Here is a 23632-nt window from a genome sequence, read left to right as displayed (position 1 = left end):
TAAAGGTCCAAATGGGCTTATAAGTTTAAGATGAGGGGACTTCATCATATGTGATTGCTTTGGCTCCCCAAAATTGTATGCTAAGGTGTTCCTTTCCTTTCTACGTGATAGCACCCAATCAGTAAGCCAGCCACCAACACAAGGAAGGACAGGACTTCACCCCTCCCCAGACACATACAGGGAAGGTCCCTTTTCACTGAGTACCACAGTATTACAGCTACTGTAAAGTAAGAGGTGTTGTTCTCTCCTGACAATGGGTTTTCCCGTCACCTGAAACATTATTTACCAAGTGTCTGTAACCAAGGTGAAAACACCCCCAAAGTTTAGATCTGCATCAGCATTTGCCTCAAGAGCAGGTCAGGTTACAGCTCTTATCAGGAGCAAATAAAAAGGAGTTGAAAAACAAATATAAGTATAAATTAATCATCACAAAAGGCAGGGGCCCAGGACTACTAAAGCATCTTTGTATCACAGAAAGATAGCAAGTTTAGAAGCCAGCCTAGGGAACTTGGCAGAAAGCCCATAGGAGGCTGAGCAAATGAAGCTACAGAAGTTGCAATTTGTCAGATTCAGCATTTGGGAGAAAACCCACACAAAATTCAAGGAATGAGCTGACAAACGGCCTCAGGGTTAAAACGTTGCCCTCAGCTTCCTCCAAACGCACCCCAGTTCTCCTGCACAAGCGGCTTTTTCAGACATGTTCAGTCATTACCTGCTCTTGCGACACTGGTTGCAGTTAAGGAGATCTTGGTTTCTTTTTTGACGCAATGATGCTAAGAGAGACTTTTCTCTCTAGGAGCTCCAAGTAAAAATAAAGAGGATGTTTATGACCCTAGGAAGGCAGATTTTTAAAAACAAACACACAACAAGGGTTTGGGGTGGAAATCACCCCAGGATGGGGATGGTGAGCAAAGTAACTGATTTATGGAGTAGAAGGCATTCATAGGCAAGGAGAACGAAGTTTACTGCCAACCTCTGCCACTTATTTACTTTCATGATATGAAATGTGGTGGAAATAGCCGTAAAATGTTATATACTAAGAGCCTTGTAGAATCACAGAGTGTAAGAGCTACAAGTGACCTTACAGACAAATTAATTGGTTCTCAATCATGAGTCCATGATAAAATTTTCACTGGTTCACAGAAAACTGAGACTTATTTGGATAATCTACTGTCACACTCCTTTACAAAGCAAGATGAATTCAATCTAAAGGATTGTTCTTTAGTCCGAGATTAAATTTCCCTCACTTTTGTGATATTAAAATATTCTTTTTATGAAAAGATAGTGATTATAAACAGCACTTTGGGATTTTAAAAAATAAATGTAGTCTATCTCTGTTCTTCATCATTATCCCAATTAGTTTTTAAAAATTTATTGAAATATAGCATACATACATTCCCAAATATAGTTTTAATAGTCCTATATATGAATGGCTTTCTAAGTCGGCAAAATGAAAAGTTGGGCAACCCCCTATAAGTCTCCCAAGTTGTTTTTTAAAGAAAAGTTACTGGTTCAAAGAAACTGGATTGAGTTCAAGGTCCCTTCCATTTGCAGAAAAGGAAATAAGATAGTAGAGAGGTTAAATACTAAAGCATTATACAATATATACGCTGGAGGTCCCCTAGCTAGTTAACAGCAAAGCCACGACTAGGACCAGGCTCTTATCTCCGAGTCCAGAGTTCTCACACCCTACTCACCTTCACAGATGTACAACACTAGTATAGAGTTTGATGCTAATGCCACTTACAGTGCAGAACTGGGACAAACATGATTTTATGCAGTCCATTAGATTGCATGTTAAGTTCCACTGTGCTTGCCCACAATTACCTCTTACAGTCATGACAAATAATCTTTACACAGCATGAATTAGGCATTTGTGTGGTTTTCATCGAATGAAAACTCAACAGGGTAGCTTAAGATTTTTTAAAAAGACACAAATAAATATATACTTATCTCATCACTTCCATTTACAAGCTACGCAGTTCATTTTCTTCCTTATCCGTCACAAAACAGCAGCTACCGCTATTTTTTCCTTGCAGTTCACAACCTATAGTTTTAATGCAATAATTCTGCATCTAGGACAAGATGGGCCAGCTTACTCATGTCCATCTACTGAGCCATGTCAATATTGGAAGATGACACACTTCACCAAGACAAACACACAAGCCTTTTAACATAGACCTGGAGCCAGGAAAACATTCAACGCTGTAATGTCAAAAATTTGAATACATTTATCTTGATTTCTTATTATTATTCTAATTAGTTTTATAGTCACTATATTTATGGGAGTTTCTCATTTCTGCTGTTAACTAAAGTTGCTCTTTAATATGCAGGCTCACATTCTTACCTTTCTCCTCATAAAAATTTTGAGCTAGCAGCCATAAACACAACTCCATTGTTTCAAAGAGGCCAAAATAAAACAAAGCCTTCACCTAAAGTAAGGCGGGTGCTCAGTAAACTTAAAGTATCTTACTTGGAGCCCTGGGCTTTTTTTTTTTTTTTTGAAATAATATTAGACTTACAGAAAGGTTGCAAAAATAGTTTATCTTTGTGTACTCTTCACCCACCTCTCTATAATGTTAATATCTTACATGACTATGGTACAATGATCACAACTAAGAAATTTAACATGGGCACAATGCTATTAACTAAACTACATGCTTCATTAGCATTTCACCAGTGTTCCCACTATTGCCTTTTTTCTGCCTCGTGATCCAAACGAAGATCCCACGTTGCATTTAGTTGTCGCATCTCCTTAGTCTCCTCTGTGACCATTCTTTAGTCTTTCTTTGTCTTTCATGATCTTGATACTATTGAAGAGTACCACTCGATTATTTTGTAGACTGTCCTCAATGAGGTTCATGAGGTATTTTCTCCTGAAGGGACTGTTTTGCATTGTTGACAGAATACCACACATATGTGCTTTTTCAGTGCACATATGACGGGACGTTTAATGAAATCAGAGGTCACGCCTTATTACTGGTGATGCAAACCTTGTTGACTTGGTTAAGATGGTGGCCTTGGCTTCTAATTACTCAGATGCTATCATTCTAACAGAAGGCCTTCCTGACCTTCCACACACAGCTGCTCGCAGATGGGTTTATCAAGGGCTGCGGCCCTGAAGAGAAGCCTGAGAGAATTGGACCACAGGACAGAAGCAATCTGACAAAGGAGTCATGAGGCAATACCTCCCAGAAGTCTCAGTCAGACACAGGCAGGAGACCTGGATCAGTCACGGGGCATTGCCAGGGAGCTGATGCAGAAGTATTTGTGTCCTTCTGGGTTTCTGTTCTTTTTTTCCTTTTTTCTTTACTTCTGTTTAGTTTTCTTTGACTATGGCTTCTACACTCACCTGATCTCTGATTTTAATGAAATCCCACTAAAAATATTTATCTACTGCTTTGGGGTAATTACTTCAAGTAAATTTCTATAAGCCGCCACAAACAACAGCACCCCTCGCAGTCACCTTGTTGTCATCCCTCTGTCCCCTGGAGGCAGGTGTGGGTGCACCCACGATCTAGTATAAAACTATACCACTCATTCCTGAAATAACACACAAAACAAGATTCGTTTTTTTCTTTATTTTTTTCAAATTGAGATGTAATGCACACACCATCAAATTTACCCTTTTAAAGTGAACAATTCAGTGGTGTTTAGTATGTTTACAAGGTTGTGCAACCATCTCCACTATCCCAGAATCTTTTCATCACCCCCAAAAGAAATCTCATACCAATTGTCACTCCCCGTTACTCTCTGCCCTCAGCCCCTGGCAACGCACTAATCTGTTTTCTATCTCTATGGATTTGCCTATTTGAACAAAAGTATTTTTGATCCCAAATAATAACAACCAAGATGATCTTAATACAGTTAACTTAGGAGTACACACACACACACACACACACACACACACACACACACACACACACGAATTTTAATTTTGGCAGCACCTCACTTTCCCTTTTGATACTTTGCCCTCTCCCCATTCCACCCCCCCTCCCCCAAACTGTGTCTCAGAGGTGACTTATCTGCATTTGTCCTCCTCAGGGTACAACACATCCTACTCCTTCCTTTTCTATCAAAAACTGTGTCATGTTCTATCCTCGTGAGGTAATGTGAAGTAAATTTATCTCAGCTAAGATGCTAAGAAGTAACACATTTACATTTCAGTGGCAAATGTTGGGAGTCTAAGGCTCAGCTAGGATGATCATGTGACCTAGTGTGTTGGGGACTGTGCCAGTACATGCCTGTGGCCCTGGCTTAATTATTAATGGCATCCCCTTTCCTTCTCAAAAGAGTCCTGGTTTGGGTGTTTAATTATATGCCCACCCAACCTTAATCAAAATAAATGACTAATCATGGTCATTATAGGTATTTTGCTAGGCCAACAGGGAAAATAAATTTAGGTAAATGAAGTTTCAGTGCTCCTTAAAACACACCCCAGCTCTGCATTCCCATAAAAAGTTTAAATTTACCAACCTGTAGGAATCAGGGTTTCATCCACAGGCAAAAAAGCATCAGCTTCTATAGTGACTTCATGGTCATAAATATTTGGTGAACCCTGGGGGGAGGAAAGGTAGGGGAAAAAAAGATTTAAAGCTTAGTCTTATTTTAGATATTGGCGTAATAACTTCTCTTGCAGAGATGTTTTCAGGTATTGACAAAAACTTTAGAAATCCCGTTTGACTTATGGCGATGAGTCAGTCACATGTTCAGTTACGTGTGGGTAGTTAGGGCTCCAAATTAGCAGATGATACATTTGGAAGAAGCTTTCAAGTGTGACCCCCAGTGTGCATTTTCTTTTCTAAATGGAATTAGGAAGGTGAAAAGTCAGAGAGACAGTAGTTTGAAAGCCTTTTGGATTTTGGCTTATTAGTAGGGGTTTCTTCTACTCTCCTCACATGACAGACAAACAGAAGAGCAAGGGTGGGTGAGCTGTAATTTACAGGGTAGCCAAGGCATCACTTCCAGGCTCATCAGTGGTGGGGCATGTCACCCCTTTTCTGGTCCAGCTCCCACCCAGAGGACACACACCCTGCTACGTGACAGAAGCCCAGCAGTCAGGACTGGGGTCCCTGCCTTTGAGTGTTCGTTTGCCTGTCTCCCCGCTAAAGATGCAGTCTGCCCTCCTGGGCGAGTCAAAGGCTGGTCAGTGGTCAGAAGGCCTGTGGTCCACTTCCGGCTCTCACTGAGTGGTCCCAGGGAAGTCACTTAACCTCCTAGAATCTCATTTCCTTCTGTGTAAAACTGGGCTAATGGTATTCCTACCTTTTTCCAGGATTCTTGTGAGGAAGACTTTAGTAAAGAAGTTTTGGCTGTTGCAAATTGGAAAATTACATATGTATGTTTCAAATTGAAGGAATTTTAAAAAAATGATTAATAGTCTATTTTAAAGCTTCACAGCAAAAGACCTGGAAGGGGAGCCTGGTGAGGGCTTAGTGAATGCTCAAAAATAAGCTAAACCAGTGGTTCTCAACTGGGGACGATTTTGCCCTGCTAGGCAAAATTTTACAATGTCTGGAGACATTTTTGTTTGTCCAAACTGGAGGTCTGCACCCCTGCCCAGGGCAGCTCAGACTCGAGGGGTTATCTCCTGTGTGGCTCTCCCTACTGCCATCCTGTCATTCCTCAGGGGTACTGCCAACACCAAAGAGGCCTCTGGGACTGAGGGAAGTCTCTTCCCTGAAGAGGGAAGAGAATCTGAGACTGTTTCCTTGGCTCTATCTGTTCAATGCTCAGTTTGAGGCTGAGTATAATGTCTTTCATTGTATGAATATATCACAGCTTGTTTATCCATTCTCCTGTTGATGGACGTTGTTCCAGCTTTTTACTATTATGAATAAAGCTGCTTAGGCATTTCCTTTTCCTCTTCGTTTTTTTAGCACTAGGGCAGAAAGAAAATGATTCAATATGAAAATCACACACCAAATACATGGATGCGTCCAAGATGCTAGGCAGTGGCCTAAGAGGAGACGGAGAGGAACATTTATTAGACACCTAGTCTCTGAATGGTTACCTGGGTCACTAAGCAACACTAACATTCCTTCATTAAAGGGAAGCATGCTTGATTTTATGGCTCTTCTGACCCTGGAATAATACAATGATCTCCTCTGGTGGAATATTACTGTTGGATTCATTTCCTTTCTAGGCTGATGAGAACTTGGCAAGGAATACTGATACATAAACAGAACTTGAGGCCCATCTGAGTTCAGTGTTTTGGTGAACTCTGCTTGGCTGCTACTAGTTTGCACCATTAACCATTTATAGAGCTCATCGTGGCCTGCGTGGGGCTTTAAAGACTTTTTTATGCGTTGCTACTACCACTGCCTTCATTCAGCTCTTACCACCTCTAACAGGATATAACAGACACTATTGGTTACTACCCCAAAGCCATAGCAACTCCTTTCCCAGCACTCTCCCATTCCCCTGGAAGAACCCCGACCTGTTGATTTATCCTATGCTGGGCTATATATTCAGGGGAAGGACCGCCTCGCTGGCCCCAGAGGACAACTTTTGACTGGTCTAATTCCCTTGCTGATGGTTGGGTTAGGCAGGGCATAGGACACACTTCTGGTCAACAAAATGTGAGGGAAAGTCTGCTGGGGAGCTTCTGGGAAAAGTTTTGCTTGTTCTTAAAAATGGAACATTAGAAATATGAAAAAAACGAATAGGTCCTTTTTTGTCTCTGGATGAGACTATATGAAGAGGTGATTCCTGGAACTGTGGCAACCATCTTGTAACCATGAGGAGACAAGCCTGAAGACAAAAGCCAAAACACTGAAGAAACAGAAAGGAAAGATGGAAGAACCTGGGTAGCCTTTGGTGACAAACCTACCCAGTCATATCAGAACCACATCTCAAGTTCCCCCAGGCCTGCTTTCATAGCTCTGTAGGGAAAGTTTCAATAAGAAATATGTTCTCCCAATTTTGTGTTATACAAAGGAAGGAGCAGTAAAAAAAAACAAAAAAACCCCAAAAAACCAAAAAACAACAACCCCAAGCAACCTGCAACCTACATACTTTTTCCATTCTTTGAAAAACACAGTTCTCCCTTCCCCCCAAGCCTCCAACACTCAAATTTAGAAGTGATGCGTCAAAGCTTGGCCCCAAGTAGAACAAAAATACTGCTATTAAATTTTAAAAACTTACAAAAGAAGAAAATATATTAGATGGGCTAACTACTTTAAACATCAAGTTTTTACCTGTTTCCCTGGGGAGGGTTTAAGACACATGATTATGTTTCCCCGGGTAGGACAAGAGGTGTCCTGAAAATACAGAGGTCCCTTCAACCCAAGCCTGTTGACTGACTATCAACTCTTACCCAACAGGCTGATGGCCCCTGCCCATCCTCACTCTGAAACTAATGGCTGGGGATTTGAGCTGCACTTACTAAGGCAGTATACAGCAGGGAGCTGCCACTGACCACCCTTCTGTGTGGGGTCTGTGATCTGGGCAACTATTCAGCTTCTGGAAAGAGATTCAGAAATACCTGTCACTCCAAGTCCCTGCAGGATTGGAAGGGTGTAAAAATCTGGTCAGGAGGGTCCTCCTACCAGGTAAATGAAAAGAGCCTTCGTGAACCTTACATTCCCATTTTGTTTACTTCACTGGAACATACTGGCAGATGTTAAAACTTCACATAATTTCTCTTTCTATTTCTGAATCTATTCCTTTAGGCTACCTCCTGATTATAAAATAGGATGTTCTTAGTATACAAAAATGTGGAAAATAGTGAAAAATCACCATGATCTACTGTCTACATAAAACCATTAATATTTGGTTCCATTTTTTTTTTTAAGATTTTTTATTGGGGAATTGGGGGAAGGGGAACAGACAAGTTGCTGTCCTTTTGTTCTTCAGTCTAGTTGTGGAGGATGTCGCTTCACTGGCCCAAGTTGGCACCATCATTGCGCTCTTCCCGGGTGAGGCAGATCAGTCGCCGGCTTCTGGACGGCCGCTGCTGGCCGCTCACGCTGGCTGCTGGCTACACATGGTAGCCCATGGCAACCCACTGCCACAGGGGCTGCAGCTATGCCATTGCCGGCGACTCATGGCAACCCAGCTCCAGGTTGAGCTGTTGTTCAGCATCTTAGCTGTGGAGGGCAGTGTCACTGGCCCTCATATGTGGGATCCGAACCGGGGCCCTCTGGCGTCCCAAGCCAGTTCTTAACCATCGCGCCACTCCGCCGGGCCTGGTTCCATTTTTGTCAAGTTTCTTTCTGAACTTATTTTAAAAAGTAGGGTCTTTAGTTACATGACTGCAGAGCCGCTTATGGCTGGGCATGTTTGTTTTGTTTTGGTGTTCTGGTTCGTCTTTAAGATCTCAAGAAGGATGGTAAAATTTCCTGAAGATAAGGGACAAGCAGGTGAAGAACCATCTTAATTATCTTTAAAGGGAGAACTTTGGAAATTATATAAGAACCAAGTAATTCATGCTATTTGAAAAGATCCTAGAAAAAAAAATTCAGCACCTCATCAGCAAACTCCTAAAAAAGGGCGAACATGCAAGATATTACCAGTCGGCTGTGAACATCATCTTGTGGTAGGAAATCATACCAAAATGATTCAAGTATAGTAGACAATGAATGATGGGGTCTTCAGATGAAGAGGGAGTCATAGATATAATCCAGAGTTCAGCTAAACCTTTTTATTCTGTCTCAGGCAATAGCCTCCTCAAATAGGAGGGAATGAGGTACTTTAAAGATTACCTAAGGGGGGTCGTCAGTGTCTCTACCCCACTGTTAGGGTAGGCTGTGCAGTGGGAACACACAAGTTTTGGCAGTATATATCTAAAGGGGTTGGGCCAAGTATATTTCCAAAGATCCAAGGGTGGAAAGCACTTTAATTGTAAGTAATTGGCGGGGGTGGGGGGGGTGGGGGGGGTTTGCGGCGGATAGGAGTGAAGTAGGGAAAGCAAAGGTAAGCACATGGTGTAGTTAGATGACAGGGACTTCTTAAAATAGCTAGTTAGCTGTCTGAGTGTAGGGAACCAGATCATTCTCTTGGCAGTACAATGTATTCATCCTATCTTTCTCTATAACTTCCATTTATTGAGCACCTTCTATGAGCCAGATGCTTTGCTGGGCAATTTTCATCATCACAAGGGCGACCCCATCACCAGAGTAATCCTGTACTGGGTTGTCTCTTGAGCCACTCCCCCAGGTCATTCCACAAAGCGCATCGCAGGAGAGAAAGAGACACTTTACACCTCACACCACAGCAGGAGAGCAGAGGCAAGGTCACTTACCTGGCCTGCCAGGTTGAAATAGGAATGGTTGGTCAGATTGACCGGTGTGGTCTGATTGGTCTGTGCTCGATAGTTGACCATGAGCTCCCCACCATCCAGCGTGTATGTCACCCAGACTTTTAACTCCCCAGGGTAACCTTCCTCACCATCTGGACTGACCCGCGAGAACTGGACGCCGTTTGACAGTACCCGAGGCGTCCAGAGGACCTAGAAAAAAGTGTTTTCGAAACTGTTTAGTCACTCTAATCCCAAGCTAAATGCCACATTTAAATATTAAAGACAACTAATTCCAGGAAGGGAAATGATTATATAGTCAATAAGATCTTAGAATAATAGCCTAGATTTGAATCATTCTAAAATTCTGTTTTGTACAGAAAAGAGGCTTTTGAGAGAAAAGTAGTTTTTCTCTCTACCTACTCACTCATATTCCCCATACTCCCTTTCCTTAAATCTATACATGTGTCTACAATATTTTCTTCCCCTTCTTTGATACTTTTTTTTTAAACCTCAGCACCCCATTCTGAGTGTCATATATAGCAAGATCAGCTATCTGTTAATAGTATTAAAAATAACATTAATAAATCAGCCCCTCTCTCCTGGGGGTACTATTTACAAATATTTATTAAAAAAACACTGTGAAGTTCTTAATGTTTCCTGGGCAGAGTTCCAAACAAATAAGAAGGTACTTGTTCCAATAGGAAGAATTATGATTCTAAGAGTAGCAAGAAAAATATGAAGAAAAGTTTTCTAAAAGAGTTTTTTGCTTTTGGAAATAGAAATCTTGGATTAACAGTGGTTTCTCTCAACTTAGCCCTAGAGGCCTCAAGATGACACTTATGGGGAAGGGAGAACCAACATTTATCAGGTGCCCATCATGAGCCAAGGTACTTTGCTAGAAACTTGACAGGCACTCTCTTATCTGTCTCAAAGCTGACTTAACATAGATACCATTATCCTCATTAGTGATGAGAGAACTGAGGCTCAGAAAGGGTGAACTGCTTGCCCCGGGCCACACAGCTAGTAAGACAGTAGATTTGAACCAAGTGGTCTTATTCTCCACCATCAGAGGACAAGGTAGCCAGAGACCCCCACTCCCTTTGGGGAGCCCTGGGGTCACTAGTATAGGAGCCTTTTGCAGACATGAGGTCAACAGCCACTGACCTGGTACTTTACATAAATCATTTTGCAAGGTAAGGATTTGGTGGAACCAAAAAATGTTTTTACCATCTGTGTAGGTCAAAATAGTTGAACAGCGGCAATTTCATGGGGCTTCAGCTAATATTATTACGCCCATTTAACAGATGAGCAAATTGAGTTCAGTGGAGTTAACTTGCTCACTTCCACCCTCCACATCCCAAGGAAGTAGAGTAGAACCCTTTCATACTTCATGTCCACTGTTTAAAGGTGGGGGAGAGGTGAGGGGGGATCTTGTTTAAAGAGCAAAAAAAAATCTTGTTTAAAGTTATATGTAATTAGTGACAGAGCTAGGATTCAAACTCAGTCCTGGCTGTCTACACTATTCCACATCTTAGTTTCAGTGAATGTCTTGTTCAAATCTCCATTTTCAACAGAAGAGTTGAGGCCAAAAACACGGTCATTCCAAATGGACTTGAAAGATCATAATTCCTGAGGGCCAGAGGAATAGCCTACGAGCCCAGGCTCTGCTCACCCTCTCCTGGCACGGCTGGCCTTTCTCCCACTGACAGTATTTGCCAGGAAGGGGAGCCCAGCGGGAACGGAGGTCTCTGCTTTCACCTACCGTGAAAGCAGCTGGTATCTGAAACAAATTCACTGACCTTAGTAAAAAATTAATTTCAACTCCAATTATCTCCCAGAAATGTTGAACTTCCAAGACACTTTATATATAAAACCTGCTATATGTGTGATTTAAGAGAGAAAAAAGAATCCTCCAAATGGAAAATTTTAGGAATAAAATATTTGAAAGAAAATGTTCTTAACTTGAAACCTGGTTTTTCTCCTTTAGAGAAGGGACACAATGGGAAGGTGTTTGTGTAAACCAGTACGATCGGATAAGTATAATTCCATGGAAAGTATAATTCCTATTCATGGAAGGATTTCCCTGACCCTGTAGTTTCCAAATTTCCAAATTTGCACCATTAGGCCTACTTATACCATTTCTAAACTTGTCAGATTATTCAAATTTCATCTTCTAAAAAATGTGTTGATATAAATAGAAAAACACATACCTCTAAGCCAACAATTATTCAGTAACTATTGAGATCAAACACAACTTAAAACTAAGTTCACCTGATACTGCTCACGTTACTATATCAAAACCTACTGTTCAAAAATTTTCAATGGCTCCATAACATTACAAGTCTTTCCCCACCTCTCTCGGGGCTGTTGCAAAATCATTCTCTCCAATATACACATATGAAATGAAATGCTATCCTTCCTTCAAGGGCAGTTCAAATCCCACCTCCCCAGTTGTTATTTGTCCGTACCTAGTTCCTCTACCATTCCACTGGCATCTATATTATGGGTGTTGCTGCCCACCTATAACAGTTATTTATGTAAGGGTCCTACTCCCGCACTGTACTGTGAGCCTTAGAATTCCCCATCCTGTTATGCTCCCTGGTTCACAGAAGGGGCACAGTAGGCACACTGCCCTCAAAGATATGTATATACATAGAGTCCCTATTTGCTGTGTTCATACAGGGCATACATGTTAAGCAACACCACAGAAAATACCAGTAGAATAGAGGGAGGTAGAACAAGCAAGGACAAGGTGCTGTTCCAAGGGTCCTCTGAAGATGCCTGTCCAAACAGAGCTGGGCCTAACTTCCTCTGGTTGGGGTTTGCCCACGGACCTGGCATATTCCAGAGACCCTCTGCCTGCATGCCTCCCTGGAGCGAGGAGTCCCATCACTGAGGAAAGGGGAACTGATGGGGCAGTCTGTATCTAGGCCACAGACAGGAAGTTGGGGGGACAGGGGAAACAGAGAGTGACCAGCTTCCTTCAACAGGACAGATGGGTGGTCAGAGGCTGAAAAGAAATTGTGATTCTTAACTGCCATACGTGTTCCTGTTTTCTCTGGCTCGTCTCTAGGAAATAACCTAGCTGGTATATATTAAAGGCAAGTTAACTACCAAAAAACTCTCCCTCACAGCCTGAAATTAGACTGGTAAGAGAGTCACTGGGGGTTAACTAGCAGATTCCCACCTAGCCAGGGAAGCAGGAGGCCGGGCATGCCTACCTCATTTTCCTAACCTTGTTTTCACTGGCATTCACTTGGGGAATGGGACTTTTATTGTGGAAAGGGGAACTGGGGAGAAACAGGGAATTCTGAGGCATGAGGCACTTCAGGGGAAGGGTAAGCCTGGATGCAGCACCACACTGCATGGGGAGGGGGCTTCATGACAGATACAGGGGGCTGGGATGGATTGGGGGCACCCATGGTTTTGGTCCTGGAGGACACCAGCAGTTGCAGTGCAGGAATGAGGGCTTCGGACCAGGCAGCCTGACTTAGGAGCGAGTGGCCTTTCAGAGCCTCAAGTTTCTTATTTGGTGATAATACAGGGCTCTAGTAAGGGTGAGAGATCATATATTCAAATGCCGGGCATAGTAAGTGTTTAGGTATTATTTTTAATCCACTTTCCTGTTGTGCCTAAGGTCAGCCCAACTCCCTGATCCCAACGCTGTGAGAAAGCCGTTCCTTGTCTTTCCTAAGTCAAAGGTCTTCATCCTTCCACTCAGGGCTCCCCTGCCGGTTACGGTCAGATGAGCTAGAGAAGGATGGGTCCTGGAACAGGGCCAGGGCCACTGCTCCCCCAATCCATGGGAGCAGCCTTTTTCGGGTATTGCTTTTCCAAATGCTTTTGCTCCAGGGCCTAGGATTGGGCCTGGCAAACAGAATGCATGCTTGAAGGTACTTTGTGAAAGGTGCCAGGTAAGGATCATGTCCAATGGCCCCGACTCACCTTATCAAACCCTCTGAGTCCTCCGTGCAGACTGTTGGGCCCGTTGTTAATGGCCAGCTTATACTCCTTCCCGTCCAGTGTGAATGTGCCTTTGGCAATTCGGTTGGCCACCCTGCCCACCACTGCTCCAAAGTAGGGCTGCTTTTGGAGGTACCCTGCAAGCACACAGGATGACAGAGTTTTTTAAAAACTTCAGATCGAAGGTGAGGCTCACACCGCTGCCCATCACTGTCTTCCGAGGGAATCTGCAAGCAGAACCCACTTGGGCATATCCAAGTCCTCACGGAAGCAGAGAAAAATAGTGGTCTCTACACACAAGCATTTCCCTTTAAAAGTAATAAACATTTTTAAAGAACTTTATAAAGCACAAAAAGAAATGTAGATCATCCTAATCCCATCACTAGCAAGAACCACTGTTAATATTCTTATGTATAGCCTTCTGTCATTTACTCTATGCATATATGTGCCTTTCATAAAACTGAGGTTTTAGCATACATGCTGTTTTGTAATGTTTTTCTAGGCCAATCACTTTTCTTAACTAGAAATTATATTTTTTTTGTGTAGTTTTGAGAAAAACTATCTTATTTTTTTCTCTTTTCATTAAAAAACCCCATAGCATTAGTATATGAAAATACCCTTTAAAGAGTGTTAAATAATACTTAAGTATACAGAATAGGCTTGCCAGAAGACATACAGGATGCCCAGTTAAGTCTAATTTCAGATAAATGAATATTTGAGTATAAGTATGTCCATATTATTATTATACATGCCACATACTTACTTAAAAATATCTGGTTTTTATCTGGAATTCAGATTTAATTGAGCATCCTGTATCTTTACTTGCTAAACCTGGCAACCTTAATAAAGAGTAAATCATGAAAGCCCTCCTTCATCTCTTAACTTCTCTCCTTCCCAGTGACAGCCACTGCTAACAGTTTGGCACGTACACTTTGTTTTGTTTTAATTAACTACATACACACACTTAGAAATATACAAACACATATATTCTCTATGAGAGTCCTACTGTACGCATTGTTTTTCAGTTACCAAATGTCTTAAGATCTCTCCATGTGACTACATATCCATCTACCATATTCCTTTTGATAGCTACATGGCATATTGATGAGCATAAATTGTTGTCAGCTTTTTAGGGGGCTATGAAAAGCAGTCTAGCGTCCTTGTACTTACAACTTTGTGCATGGTCATGTTACAGTACTTTCCTTCTCTTTAAGTTCCTCTATGTTATAATGTTTTAGTTCGGATTACAATGGCAGAGATTGAGGTTTGGACGTAGTTTTTCTTTTTCTTTCTTTTTTTTTTTTTGTATTATCACCAAGGGTACTTTCTATTTTATTCTTCACTTAGCTGCCCCTGGATTTCCATTCTTCTTGCCTGTGGCACTGCGTATCTATCACATCTACTGGGTCAGGAGAGTATGTAATTCAAGATATGAACTATTTTTACCACAGCTGGAGGGCTCTCAGGATACAGACCCTGAACTGATTAGGCTAGTTACAGGTCACAGGTTCCCATTACTCAACTGGTTGGGCATAAGTGAAACACTAATCCTTCTCTTCCAGGTCTTTCCTGGTTCACCTCTTTGCTAATCTGCAGGTCCTGAGTCCTGCCCATAGGCTATCATATTAGCTAACACTGAGCGCTTTCTAAGTCTGAGCCACTCTCTAGGGTCTCTACATTTAACTCATTTCATCCTCAGAACACTTCTATGAGGTTGACACTATTATCACCCTCAGGTTACAGGTGTGGAAACTGAGCACAGAAAGGTTAAGTAACTTGCCCAAAACACATTGCTAGTTAGTTAGTGGCCGGACCAGGATTTGAACTCAGGTATTGTGGTTCCTGAGTACATGTTCTTGAGCTTCACATCATTTGGAAAGCACAAGGCTTTCTGGTTCATTGAACTGACCACCATCTCTTAGCACAGGCCAGGCTAATCTCTCCACCAGCTCCCACCTCTCTCCCACCCTCCTCTCTCTTTGAAGTTGTAGCTTTAAAATCCCTTACACTGGGTAACCAAAAGGAGTCCCCAAGGGCCAAACAATCTTTTCTTGGTTTTGCTTCATCTGCTTTTGTTTGTTTTTAATACTTTATTTTTTAGAACAGTTTTAAGTTCACAGCAAAATTGAACAGAAGGTACAGAGATTTCCCATATACCCCCATCCCCCCATGTGCATAGTCTGCCCCATTATCAACACCCCCCACCAGAGTGGTGCATTTGTTACAATGGATGAACCTACACTGACACATCATAATCACCCAGAGTCCATTGTTTACACTGGGGTTCACTCTTGATGTTGTCCATTCTATGTGTTTGGACAAATGTATAATGACATGTGTCCATCATTAGAATATCATACAGAGTATTTTCACTGCCCTAGAAAATCTGTGTGCTGCCTATTTATCCCTCCCATCCCCCTAGCCCCTGGAAACCACAGGTCTTTTTGCTGTCTCCATAGATTTGCCCTCTTCAGAGTGTTGTATAGTTGGAATCATACAGTATGTAGCCTTTTAAGATGGGCTTCTTTCATTTAGTAATATGTATTCAAGGGTCCTTCCTGTCTTTTTGTGGCTTAATAGCTCATTTCTTTTTAGCACTGAATAATATTCCATTGTCTAGATATACCACTTTATCTGTCCTTTCTCCTACTGAAGAACACCTTGGTTGCTTCCAAGTTTGGGCAATTATGAATAAAGCTATTATAAACATTCATATGCAGGTTTTCTTATGGACATGAAATTTTAACTCCTTTGAGTAAATACCAAGGAGTGCGAATGCTGTATCATACACTTAGAGTATGTTTAGTTTTGTAAGAAGTGCCAAACTGTCTCCCACAGTGACTGCATCATTTGCTTTCCCAGTAGCAATGAATGAGAGTTCTTGTTGCTCCACATCCTTGTCAGCATTTGGTGGTGTCAGTGTTCTGAACTTTGGCCATTCTCATAGGTCTCATTGTTATTTTACTTTGTATTTTTCTGATGACATAGAATGTGGAACATTCACTTGCTTTGCACGAGCTCAAAAATGTGAAGAAAAGCAGAATTTTTGTTCAAAAATTGTTTGGCTATATCTATTTTTGACTCTCACCTGAATTTTTTCAACAAGTGTACGTTGAGCCCTTACTTTTTTTCAGCCACATGCTTAACACAACAACAAATCCAATAGCGAAGCTGTTGCCTCATGGGTTTGTAAGAATGCCTTCAGAAGGGACCACTTCCTAGCAACAGTTAATAAGCCCATAGAGATAAGAAGTACTTGTTGGTCCTTAGTTTAGATGAAGAGTTTTTAAAGATTAAACCATAAGGACAGCAGAAACCATTGCTCCCAACTGTCTTGGAAAAGCTCTTCAGAACAAATGGATTTTGTACTATCTTCATATATTACTAAGCTTTTATATTAAATTGGAATTATAAAAAGTGACAGTCTCCAAATCCTAAATAGGATATGACTAAAAAGCTTGTTTGGAAATACAGAAAACACGGTTTGACATGAAAAAGAGCAAAGTTTCTAGGTCAAGCCAGATTTAATCAAGATTAAATGCAGATTTATTCAAGTTAATTGCTGACGTAGAATAAAGGGTACGGGAAAAGTCTGTCTTTTTTTCTGGGCATGGGGTTGGTCAGAATATATTATTAATAAATGCTTAACCATGGGTTATGTGGCCCTTTCCATTCTCTGACATCCCAAGGATCCCAGCTATGACATCCATCCTGGACAGCCCAAACCTTCGCCCAAGTGCCCTAAAGTCTCAAACAAAATTGCACACGAGTCTCAGTCGCAAACTCTATACCCTGAACAACTTTCCTTTGGCTTTCTGAGCAAAACAAACATTACTTTAATTGACAAGCACTTTAAGGATCCCAAATATTTTATTTTTAAATGGCTGCTGGTTGTCCCCGATGAATCTCCATGCCATTCTTTTTTGCAGTTAACAAAGTGAAATAAGAAGTTCAAAGTGTGAAGGAAGATAGTTAGGGGCAAAGGAAGGAAAGGAGATAAAAATTATTAATTGTTCACCATAGTCACACAACATCACAGCCGATAGCACATTTAATCATCATTATCCATTTGTTTCAGGTGAGGAAACAAATGGAGCTCACATAGCTGTAAGGGACAAAGCAGATTTAAACAAGGAATCCCTAATGCTTCCCTAAGTGCACTCTTGGACATCTGTAATATTAAACTGCAGCCTCTAAACTGGTCCCTTTCCCTCCATCCCCTCTTATGAACTCAGGTTTTCTAAAAGCACTAAGCTTATTTTTTTCTAGTTTTTCTACAGTGGCTCTCATGGCGATAATAGCTAGGTGTTGGGTGGTAACTGGGTGTTTGGTGGGAAGATGGAGGGAAAGGAGTTGCATGGATTGTATGGGTAGGTTGTTTATACCTGTGGCTTATAAGCAAATATTCTCATCACGGGTTTTGAAAGAAGAATGACTGCAGGTGGGACATGCAGATGAAAAACATTTAAAAATATTTTAAATACAAAAAATGGTAGAAAAACTCACAGGAGACATGACTGATTTTTCCAGCCTGTAACTAAAAGATCATATGATTTACCTCTTTAGTATTCTACAGAAGAAAGATCTCATTTTCCCAGGAAGAAATTGAATCATTCTGACCTCTGATCATGGCCATCATCCAAGCAGTTTATATAATCAATCTGGGAAATTGGAGAGCGTTCACATCTAACCTGGCAGTTATAAAAGGGCCATGTCTAATGGAATTATCCATGCTTAGCTCTTCCCCATGGCTCAAAACATTTTTGGGACACGGTAATGAATAAGATATACTTTGTCATATCTTATTGCTTTTAAGTTATTTGCCTGTTTGTTTATATAACATACTCAGATATTCTTAAAGACTATATAATGAAAAGTAAGTCCTTCCTATTCCTGTACCCCAGCTACCCAGAGTCCTTGCTTAAAAAACAACCACTGTTGCCAATTTAACATGGGTTTTAATACACTAGACTTGATCAAAATAGCAGCAGAGCACCATTTCATACTACAGTCACATGTGGCTTAACAACAGGGACATATTGTTAGGAGATTTCGTTGTTGTGCCAACATCATAGAGTGCACTTACACAAACCTGGTTTGTAAAGTCTACTACAACCCTAGGCTACAGGGTGTGTCACCGTAGTATGTGTGGTTGGATGTTGATGTAAACGTTGTTATTTGGTACATGACTGTAATCTGATTGAGACAATTATGCTTCCTGTTATGACATATATGAAGTCTTCTTTATCTTTAGCAGTACTAAAAAGAATCTACAAAAAACCGAAAGCCAGGGCCTTAAAAAGGGAACAAAGGGCCGTCTGCAATAACCTCAAAGATGGCTGTAGGAAGTGTTACTTGATATTCCGGGCTTTCTTTCTCAACATCTCTTTTGAAAGCAGCTTGATTTCCTTTTAAAATAAATAATCAAATTATCTACATTATAGCATAGGAATGAAAACATCTCTCTTGATCCAGCACCTAGCATATTTTAGATACTTTTTGTGAAGTTTGTGATGCATCCTGGTTAAGAAAATGCTATTTCACTTTCTCAAGAGATGTCAGTATCATGGAGGGCAAGATGATACAAACCAGATCATTGTAATCTGAGAGGATCACTTTTTTTTTCCTCCCTTTTAAGACCATTTAGGGATAATACTTTTTTTCACCCAGACTGCCACGAGTCATAGACTCTTAGAGACAACTGTATAAATGCCCTCACAAAATCAGCACTCCTATACCTGGTGCTTCCCAGGTGCCATGTCATCATGACACGCATTTCATATGAATTCCAGAAAGACACCTTGTGCTTTAAGATCCATGTGACTCACATCAGAACTAAAAACATTAAGAACTGAGTGTGTGTGTGTAGGGCCTAAATGGTGATAAGGCACAGATGGAAATGAGATGATACAAGGGGGTGCTCTTAGCTTATCATTTCCAATTCTTTTCTGGCTCTGCAATTAATTGTAGGCCATATATCCAATTCTTTGACTCCATGGGCAATTTTGCACCAGTCAAGTCATCTCCTGGTGGTTCTGTTTCAACCTAGAAAATGGTTATGCTACTAACAGAGAGAGGTGATTAAGCAAAATGATTCTAAAGAATCCTCTTTTATCACTTGTCAACCCTCTCGTCTTCTGACTTTGATGACAGATGTGAACCCCTAACCCCAGAAATTCCAGGGGACTTGGAGAGGAAGGGGAAGTGGAGCTGATTTTCCTCATGTCCCTATACCTTCCTACCCATGAGTCTCCCGTAACAGACTTGCTGAAGTTACTAAAGAGATCCTGCTGAAGATTACCTACCCACTCTCCAAGACAAGCTGTGGAAGCTCCAAGGCAGATAAAAACAACCAGAGAGCAAGGAATAGGACCCTCAGGAATATTCTAATACATTTTGTTAAGGATATGGGGAGCAAATTTCAGTCTCCTAAGGGAAAACCAATATTCCCAAGAGTTTTCTGTTGACCTCCAAACATGAGCCATGCTAGATATCTAAAGAACCAAACAAACAGAAAGACACACCTAAAGGAAAACCTCAAACCTCCTCCCTAACAGATTTTGTCCACACCCCTACCACTGAGCAGAGGGTATTACTTCTCAGGGAGTTTCCCTTTGCCAACTTTATTTCAGACCTCATTTTCTCTCTAGTTACACCCTAGTGCTAAGAGACCACTACCGTGTTTCCCCAAAAATAAGACTTAACTGGAAAATAGGCCCTAGGATTTTTCAGGATGCTTGTAATGTAAGCCCTACCCCAAATATAAGACCCAGTTAAGGCTGTCAGCCAGACATGACTGTTTGAATAAACGTAGATTTTGTAAATGAATAAATGTGGATTGTTAAAGCAAAAATTAATATAAGACCTGGTCTTATTTTGGGGGAAACACGGTATGTACATTTTTGTTTGTTGTGATCGAAGTGCAATTGTAATTATTTATTTATGCAACTATTTGGCTAAAGGTTATGTCCCCAGCTAAACTGCTAGCTCCATGAGGGTGGGGACCTTGTCTGTCTCATTGAATGAGATAACTGAATTAACAGTTTTTCAATGCATAAATTAATAGGTTATCCTAATTGCCCACAGATTCCAACAAAATAAAAGTCCACCCTACTTAGAAGGAGACTTCATTTCTATGCTTCATTGTTCCATTTCCTACATGGTTATTGAGCAGCAAGGGGGTGCTGGGCACTAACCCCACTGGTTAGATCAAAGTGGATAAGCTGTCTGTACCCCCTGAGCATTTGAGAAAACCACTGCCTCAAAGAATCTGATCAAGGAAAAAGGAAGCAGAAGACGCAAGTCTTTGATTTTCCTTCTTCAGAAAGGGAAAGGGGAAGTTACTGGCAGCCACACCCCCTTGCCAGTTTTTTCCTCTCCTGCCCTTATAAAGCTCAGGCAGTTCAAAGGTCGCTCCAGGGTTGCTGGAATTTTAGCTTACCCTCGTTGACTTTTGAAATTAATCGAGGCAAAGCCTGTATGGATAACCAGAGGCCAAGTCCTATAGCTGTTTCTATTCATTTTGTCTTTTTCCCAAGCACTGAATCGCAACACAGTGAGTTAGCGGGATCCAAGCATTCCTGACCGTCCCAAGCTCGGGACCTTCCCCCTAGGTCCCTGCTCCACAAGCAGCCCGATCCGGCAGGAGGGGCGTGTGCAGAGTAGGCCTGGGGCCGGCCAGCGGCCTAGGGGCAGAGTTCAACCCACCTTCCAACTCGGCAAAGCCGAGGACCACATCTGAGGCTCTGCCCTGCCTGTCTTTGACCTCCAGGGCCGTGATGGTGCAGCCCCAGGAGATGATGTCCACTCTCAGCAGGTCTGACTGCAGCTGGAACTTCTCCACCGTCCCTGCCCCCAAGGGCAGGTCTCCAAACACGGTTCTAGTCACCGACACCATTGAGAAGTTTCAAAGTGTGCTGCTACTCCCGGCCTTTGGAACTCCTGCCGCCAAACTTGGAGCGACTGAAGTTTACAGGAGAAGGGGCGGGACACGGCTCAGGCTCCTCCCCTTCCTTGCCTGGATTTAGGGAGTGACCATTCCTGCAAAAAATATCTATCCTCTTGGGGCCTTTCTAAATTATTCGTTTGCCTAAGGGTGACTTGAAGGCAAAATTTCCAGCCAGGTTTGCAGTTCCTTTCTTTTGCTAACTCGGGCTGCATTGCATGTTGGGAATGGTAGTCTTTGGAAAGTGAAATTGCATTTTGGGGCCTGTAGTCTTTCTAACCCCAATCCTGAGTCTGCAGGATTGTACCCCATTCTTTGGCCCATGGCTCTCAACGAGCAATGAGCTGTTCATTAATGTTGGTGGCTGACTCTCAGATAAAATGCTGGAAAATACGGAGAACAGAATTAGGGACAGTGTGACAGATCTTGGGGGAAAATTCTCTCCTGACCGCAGGCCCAGAGTAGCAGCATAGACAGGGTCAGAGGTAGATGGTCAGGTGTATAAGAAAGTGATCAGAAGAAGACTCCTGCTTTCTTTTCTTCAGGGCACTGGGAAAGGGTACCTACCTCCTCTTGTTTCTGAAATTCAAACTTCCTTTAAGAAGGGATTAAGGCAACAAATATTTATTAAGCTCTTCATAAATGTTAGGTACTGTACTTTTATTACCTCCTTTCCGCAAGCAGAGAAAGGCCTTAAGTATCTATTGCTGGGAGAGGGAAGACACTGAGGTCATTATATAATGGTCATGCTTTAGTGCGACTCAGAATTATTTGAGGAGATTTTTTTTTATTTATTTTTTTTAGCTGACCCATCCTGCTGCCTGGTGGCAGCTCAGCTTGGGCTGGGAATCGAACCGCTGTTGCTCAGAGCTCACACTCTTGAGCGAACTCTTAACTAACTGAGCCACTCGGCCGGCTCTTGAGGCAATTTTAAAAATGCATATATCCTCAGTACTGTCCCTGGAATTTTTGATTCTATGGTGACATTCAGGAATCTGCCTTTTTCACAAATCCCCCAGGTTCTTCCAATGCAGGTTATCTGGGACCAAACTTTGAGAAATATTGCTCTAAGTTTTGATGACTAATCTCAGGGTTTCTTTTTCCCCCGAAATAGGCTTGGATGACAGAGGACTAAAATACAGCTATTAAGGGCCTTAATTGGATTGTCAGGTAACATACAGGAGCCTGTGTATTTCTTTGTGAAATCTGGCAACTCTAGACAGTACTGGACCTAGAAAGGAAGGAAGGAAGGAAGGAAGGAAGGAAGGAAGGAAGGAAGGAAGGAAGGAAGGAAGGCTGGAAGGAAGGAAGGAAAGAAGGATGCTGGAAGCCTGAAAATATTTACTTGACTGCATACTCATCTAGTCTTTGTTTGATGTTGCCTTTGGTTTGGTTCCTAGGTACTTCAGAGGGGATCCAACTAGACTGTGGTGAGTGCCTAAAGGATCTATGATTAGGAACTTTGGAGAATTCGGATCAGGTTCCTGGAATCAGATGCTGATAAAACATAACTGTCTCTCAGCCCTTTCTGTCTGTGTGGTTGGAAGGAATAATTAGCATTCTTGCCACAAAGCCTCAATTCTCATTCGTGAAGCAGGGGAATTCTGATAGCAAGGGAAAATGTAAGCTTCCTACAGGCTTCACTGAAACCTAACATATAATAACAAAAAGACCCAAACAAGTCGAATTACAGACTGCTCCACACTCATCCAGCAACTGACAGGCACTCTTATGTGCTGTTTCATCAGAAATTCTCATAAACTCTGCAATCCTCATCAGCCCACTTAACATTTATGGCTGATTCATACACAAACCCTTTTGTCAATGCCGTGTTAGCAAGGATGTCTTAGAATCTCTTCTGTGAGCAAGAAGACTGCATTTTCTTTTCTCAGCTGCCAGTTCTCAATGTTCTGCCAAAGTTATGTTGTCACGGAAATAAATAAATGCATTTGAATGGCCAAAGACAGATGTCACAAGGGAAAGTCTTGTAGCTTGGCTTGGTAGAAAATGAAACATCTTAGATGTCTCTCTAAGATGTAAGGAGTACACTTCTTGATTTCGTTTTCCTTTCGCTTTTTTTAAAAGATTTTTATTGGGGAATTGGAACAGTGCTGGGGAATTGGGGGAAGGGGAACAGACAAGTTGCTGTCATTTTGTGTGTGTGTTTTTTTTGTTGTTGTTGTTGTTCAGTCTAGTTGTGGAGGAGGTTGCTTCACTGGTCCAAGTTGGCACCATCATTGCGCTCTTCCCGGGCGAGGCATATCAGTCGCCGGCTTCTGGACGGCCGCTCACTGAGGCTGCTGGCCGCTCACACTGGCTGCTGGCCGCTCACACTGGCTGCTGGCCGTATACGGTAGCCCATGGCAACCCACTGCCACAGGGGCTGCAGCCTATGCCGTTGCCGGCGACTCATGGCAACCCAGCTCCAGGTTGAGCTGTTGTTCAGCATCTTAGCTGTGGAGGGCAGTGTCACTGGCCCTCAT

General features: G+C 42.0%; 1 protein-coding gene across 1 annotated transcript in view; it reads right to left on the bottom strand.

Moving 5' to 3' along the window:
- GALM (galactose mutarotase) overlaps positions 1 to 21350 on the bottom strand; it is a 52870-nt gene extending 31520 nt beyond the window's left edge. The window contains exons 1-4 of the mRNA XM_019647774.1: positions 20912 to 21350; positions 13187 to 13341; positions 9245 to 9451; positions 4477 to 4558 (exon numbers count right to left, since the gene is read on the bottom strand). Of these exons, the coding sequence (XP_019503319.1) occupies positions 4477 to 4558; positions 9245 to 9451; positions 13187 to 13341; positions 20912 to 21101 (634 nt within the window). The 5' untranslated portion in view covers positions 21102 to 21350. The remainder of the gene's footprint in view (positions 1 to 4476; positions 4559 to 9244; positions 9452 to 13186; positions 13342 to 20911) is intronic.
- Between the last annotated feature and the right edge of the window lie 2282 nt (positions 21351 to 23632).

Source organism: Hipposideros armiger, unplaced genomic scaffold, assembly GCF_001890085.2.
Source record: "Hipposideros armiger isolate ML-2016 unplaced genomic scaffold, ASM189008v1 scaffold_116, whole genome shotgun sequence".
Classification (NCBI taxonomy): Eukaryota; Metazoa; Chordata; class Mammalia; order Chiroptera; family Hipposideridae; genus Hipposideros; species Hipposideros armiger.
This window is presented reverse-complemented; position numbering and strand designations above follow the sequence as displayed.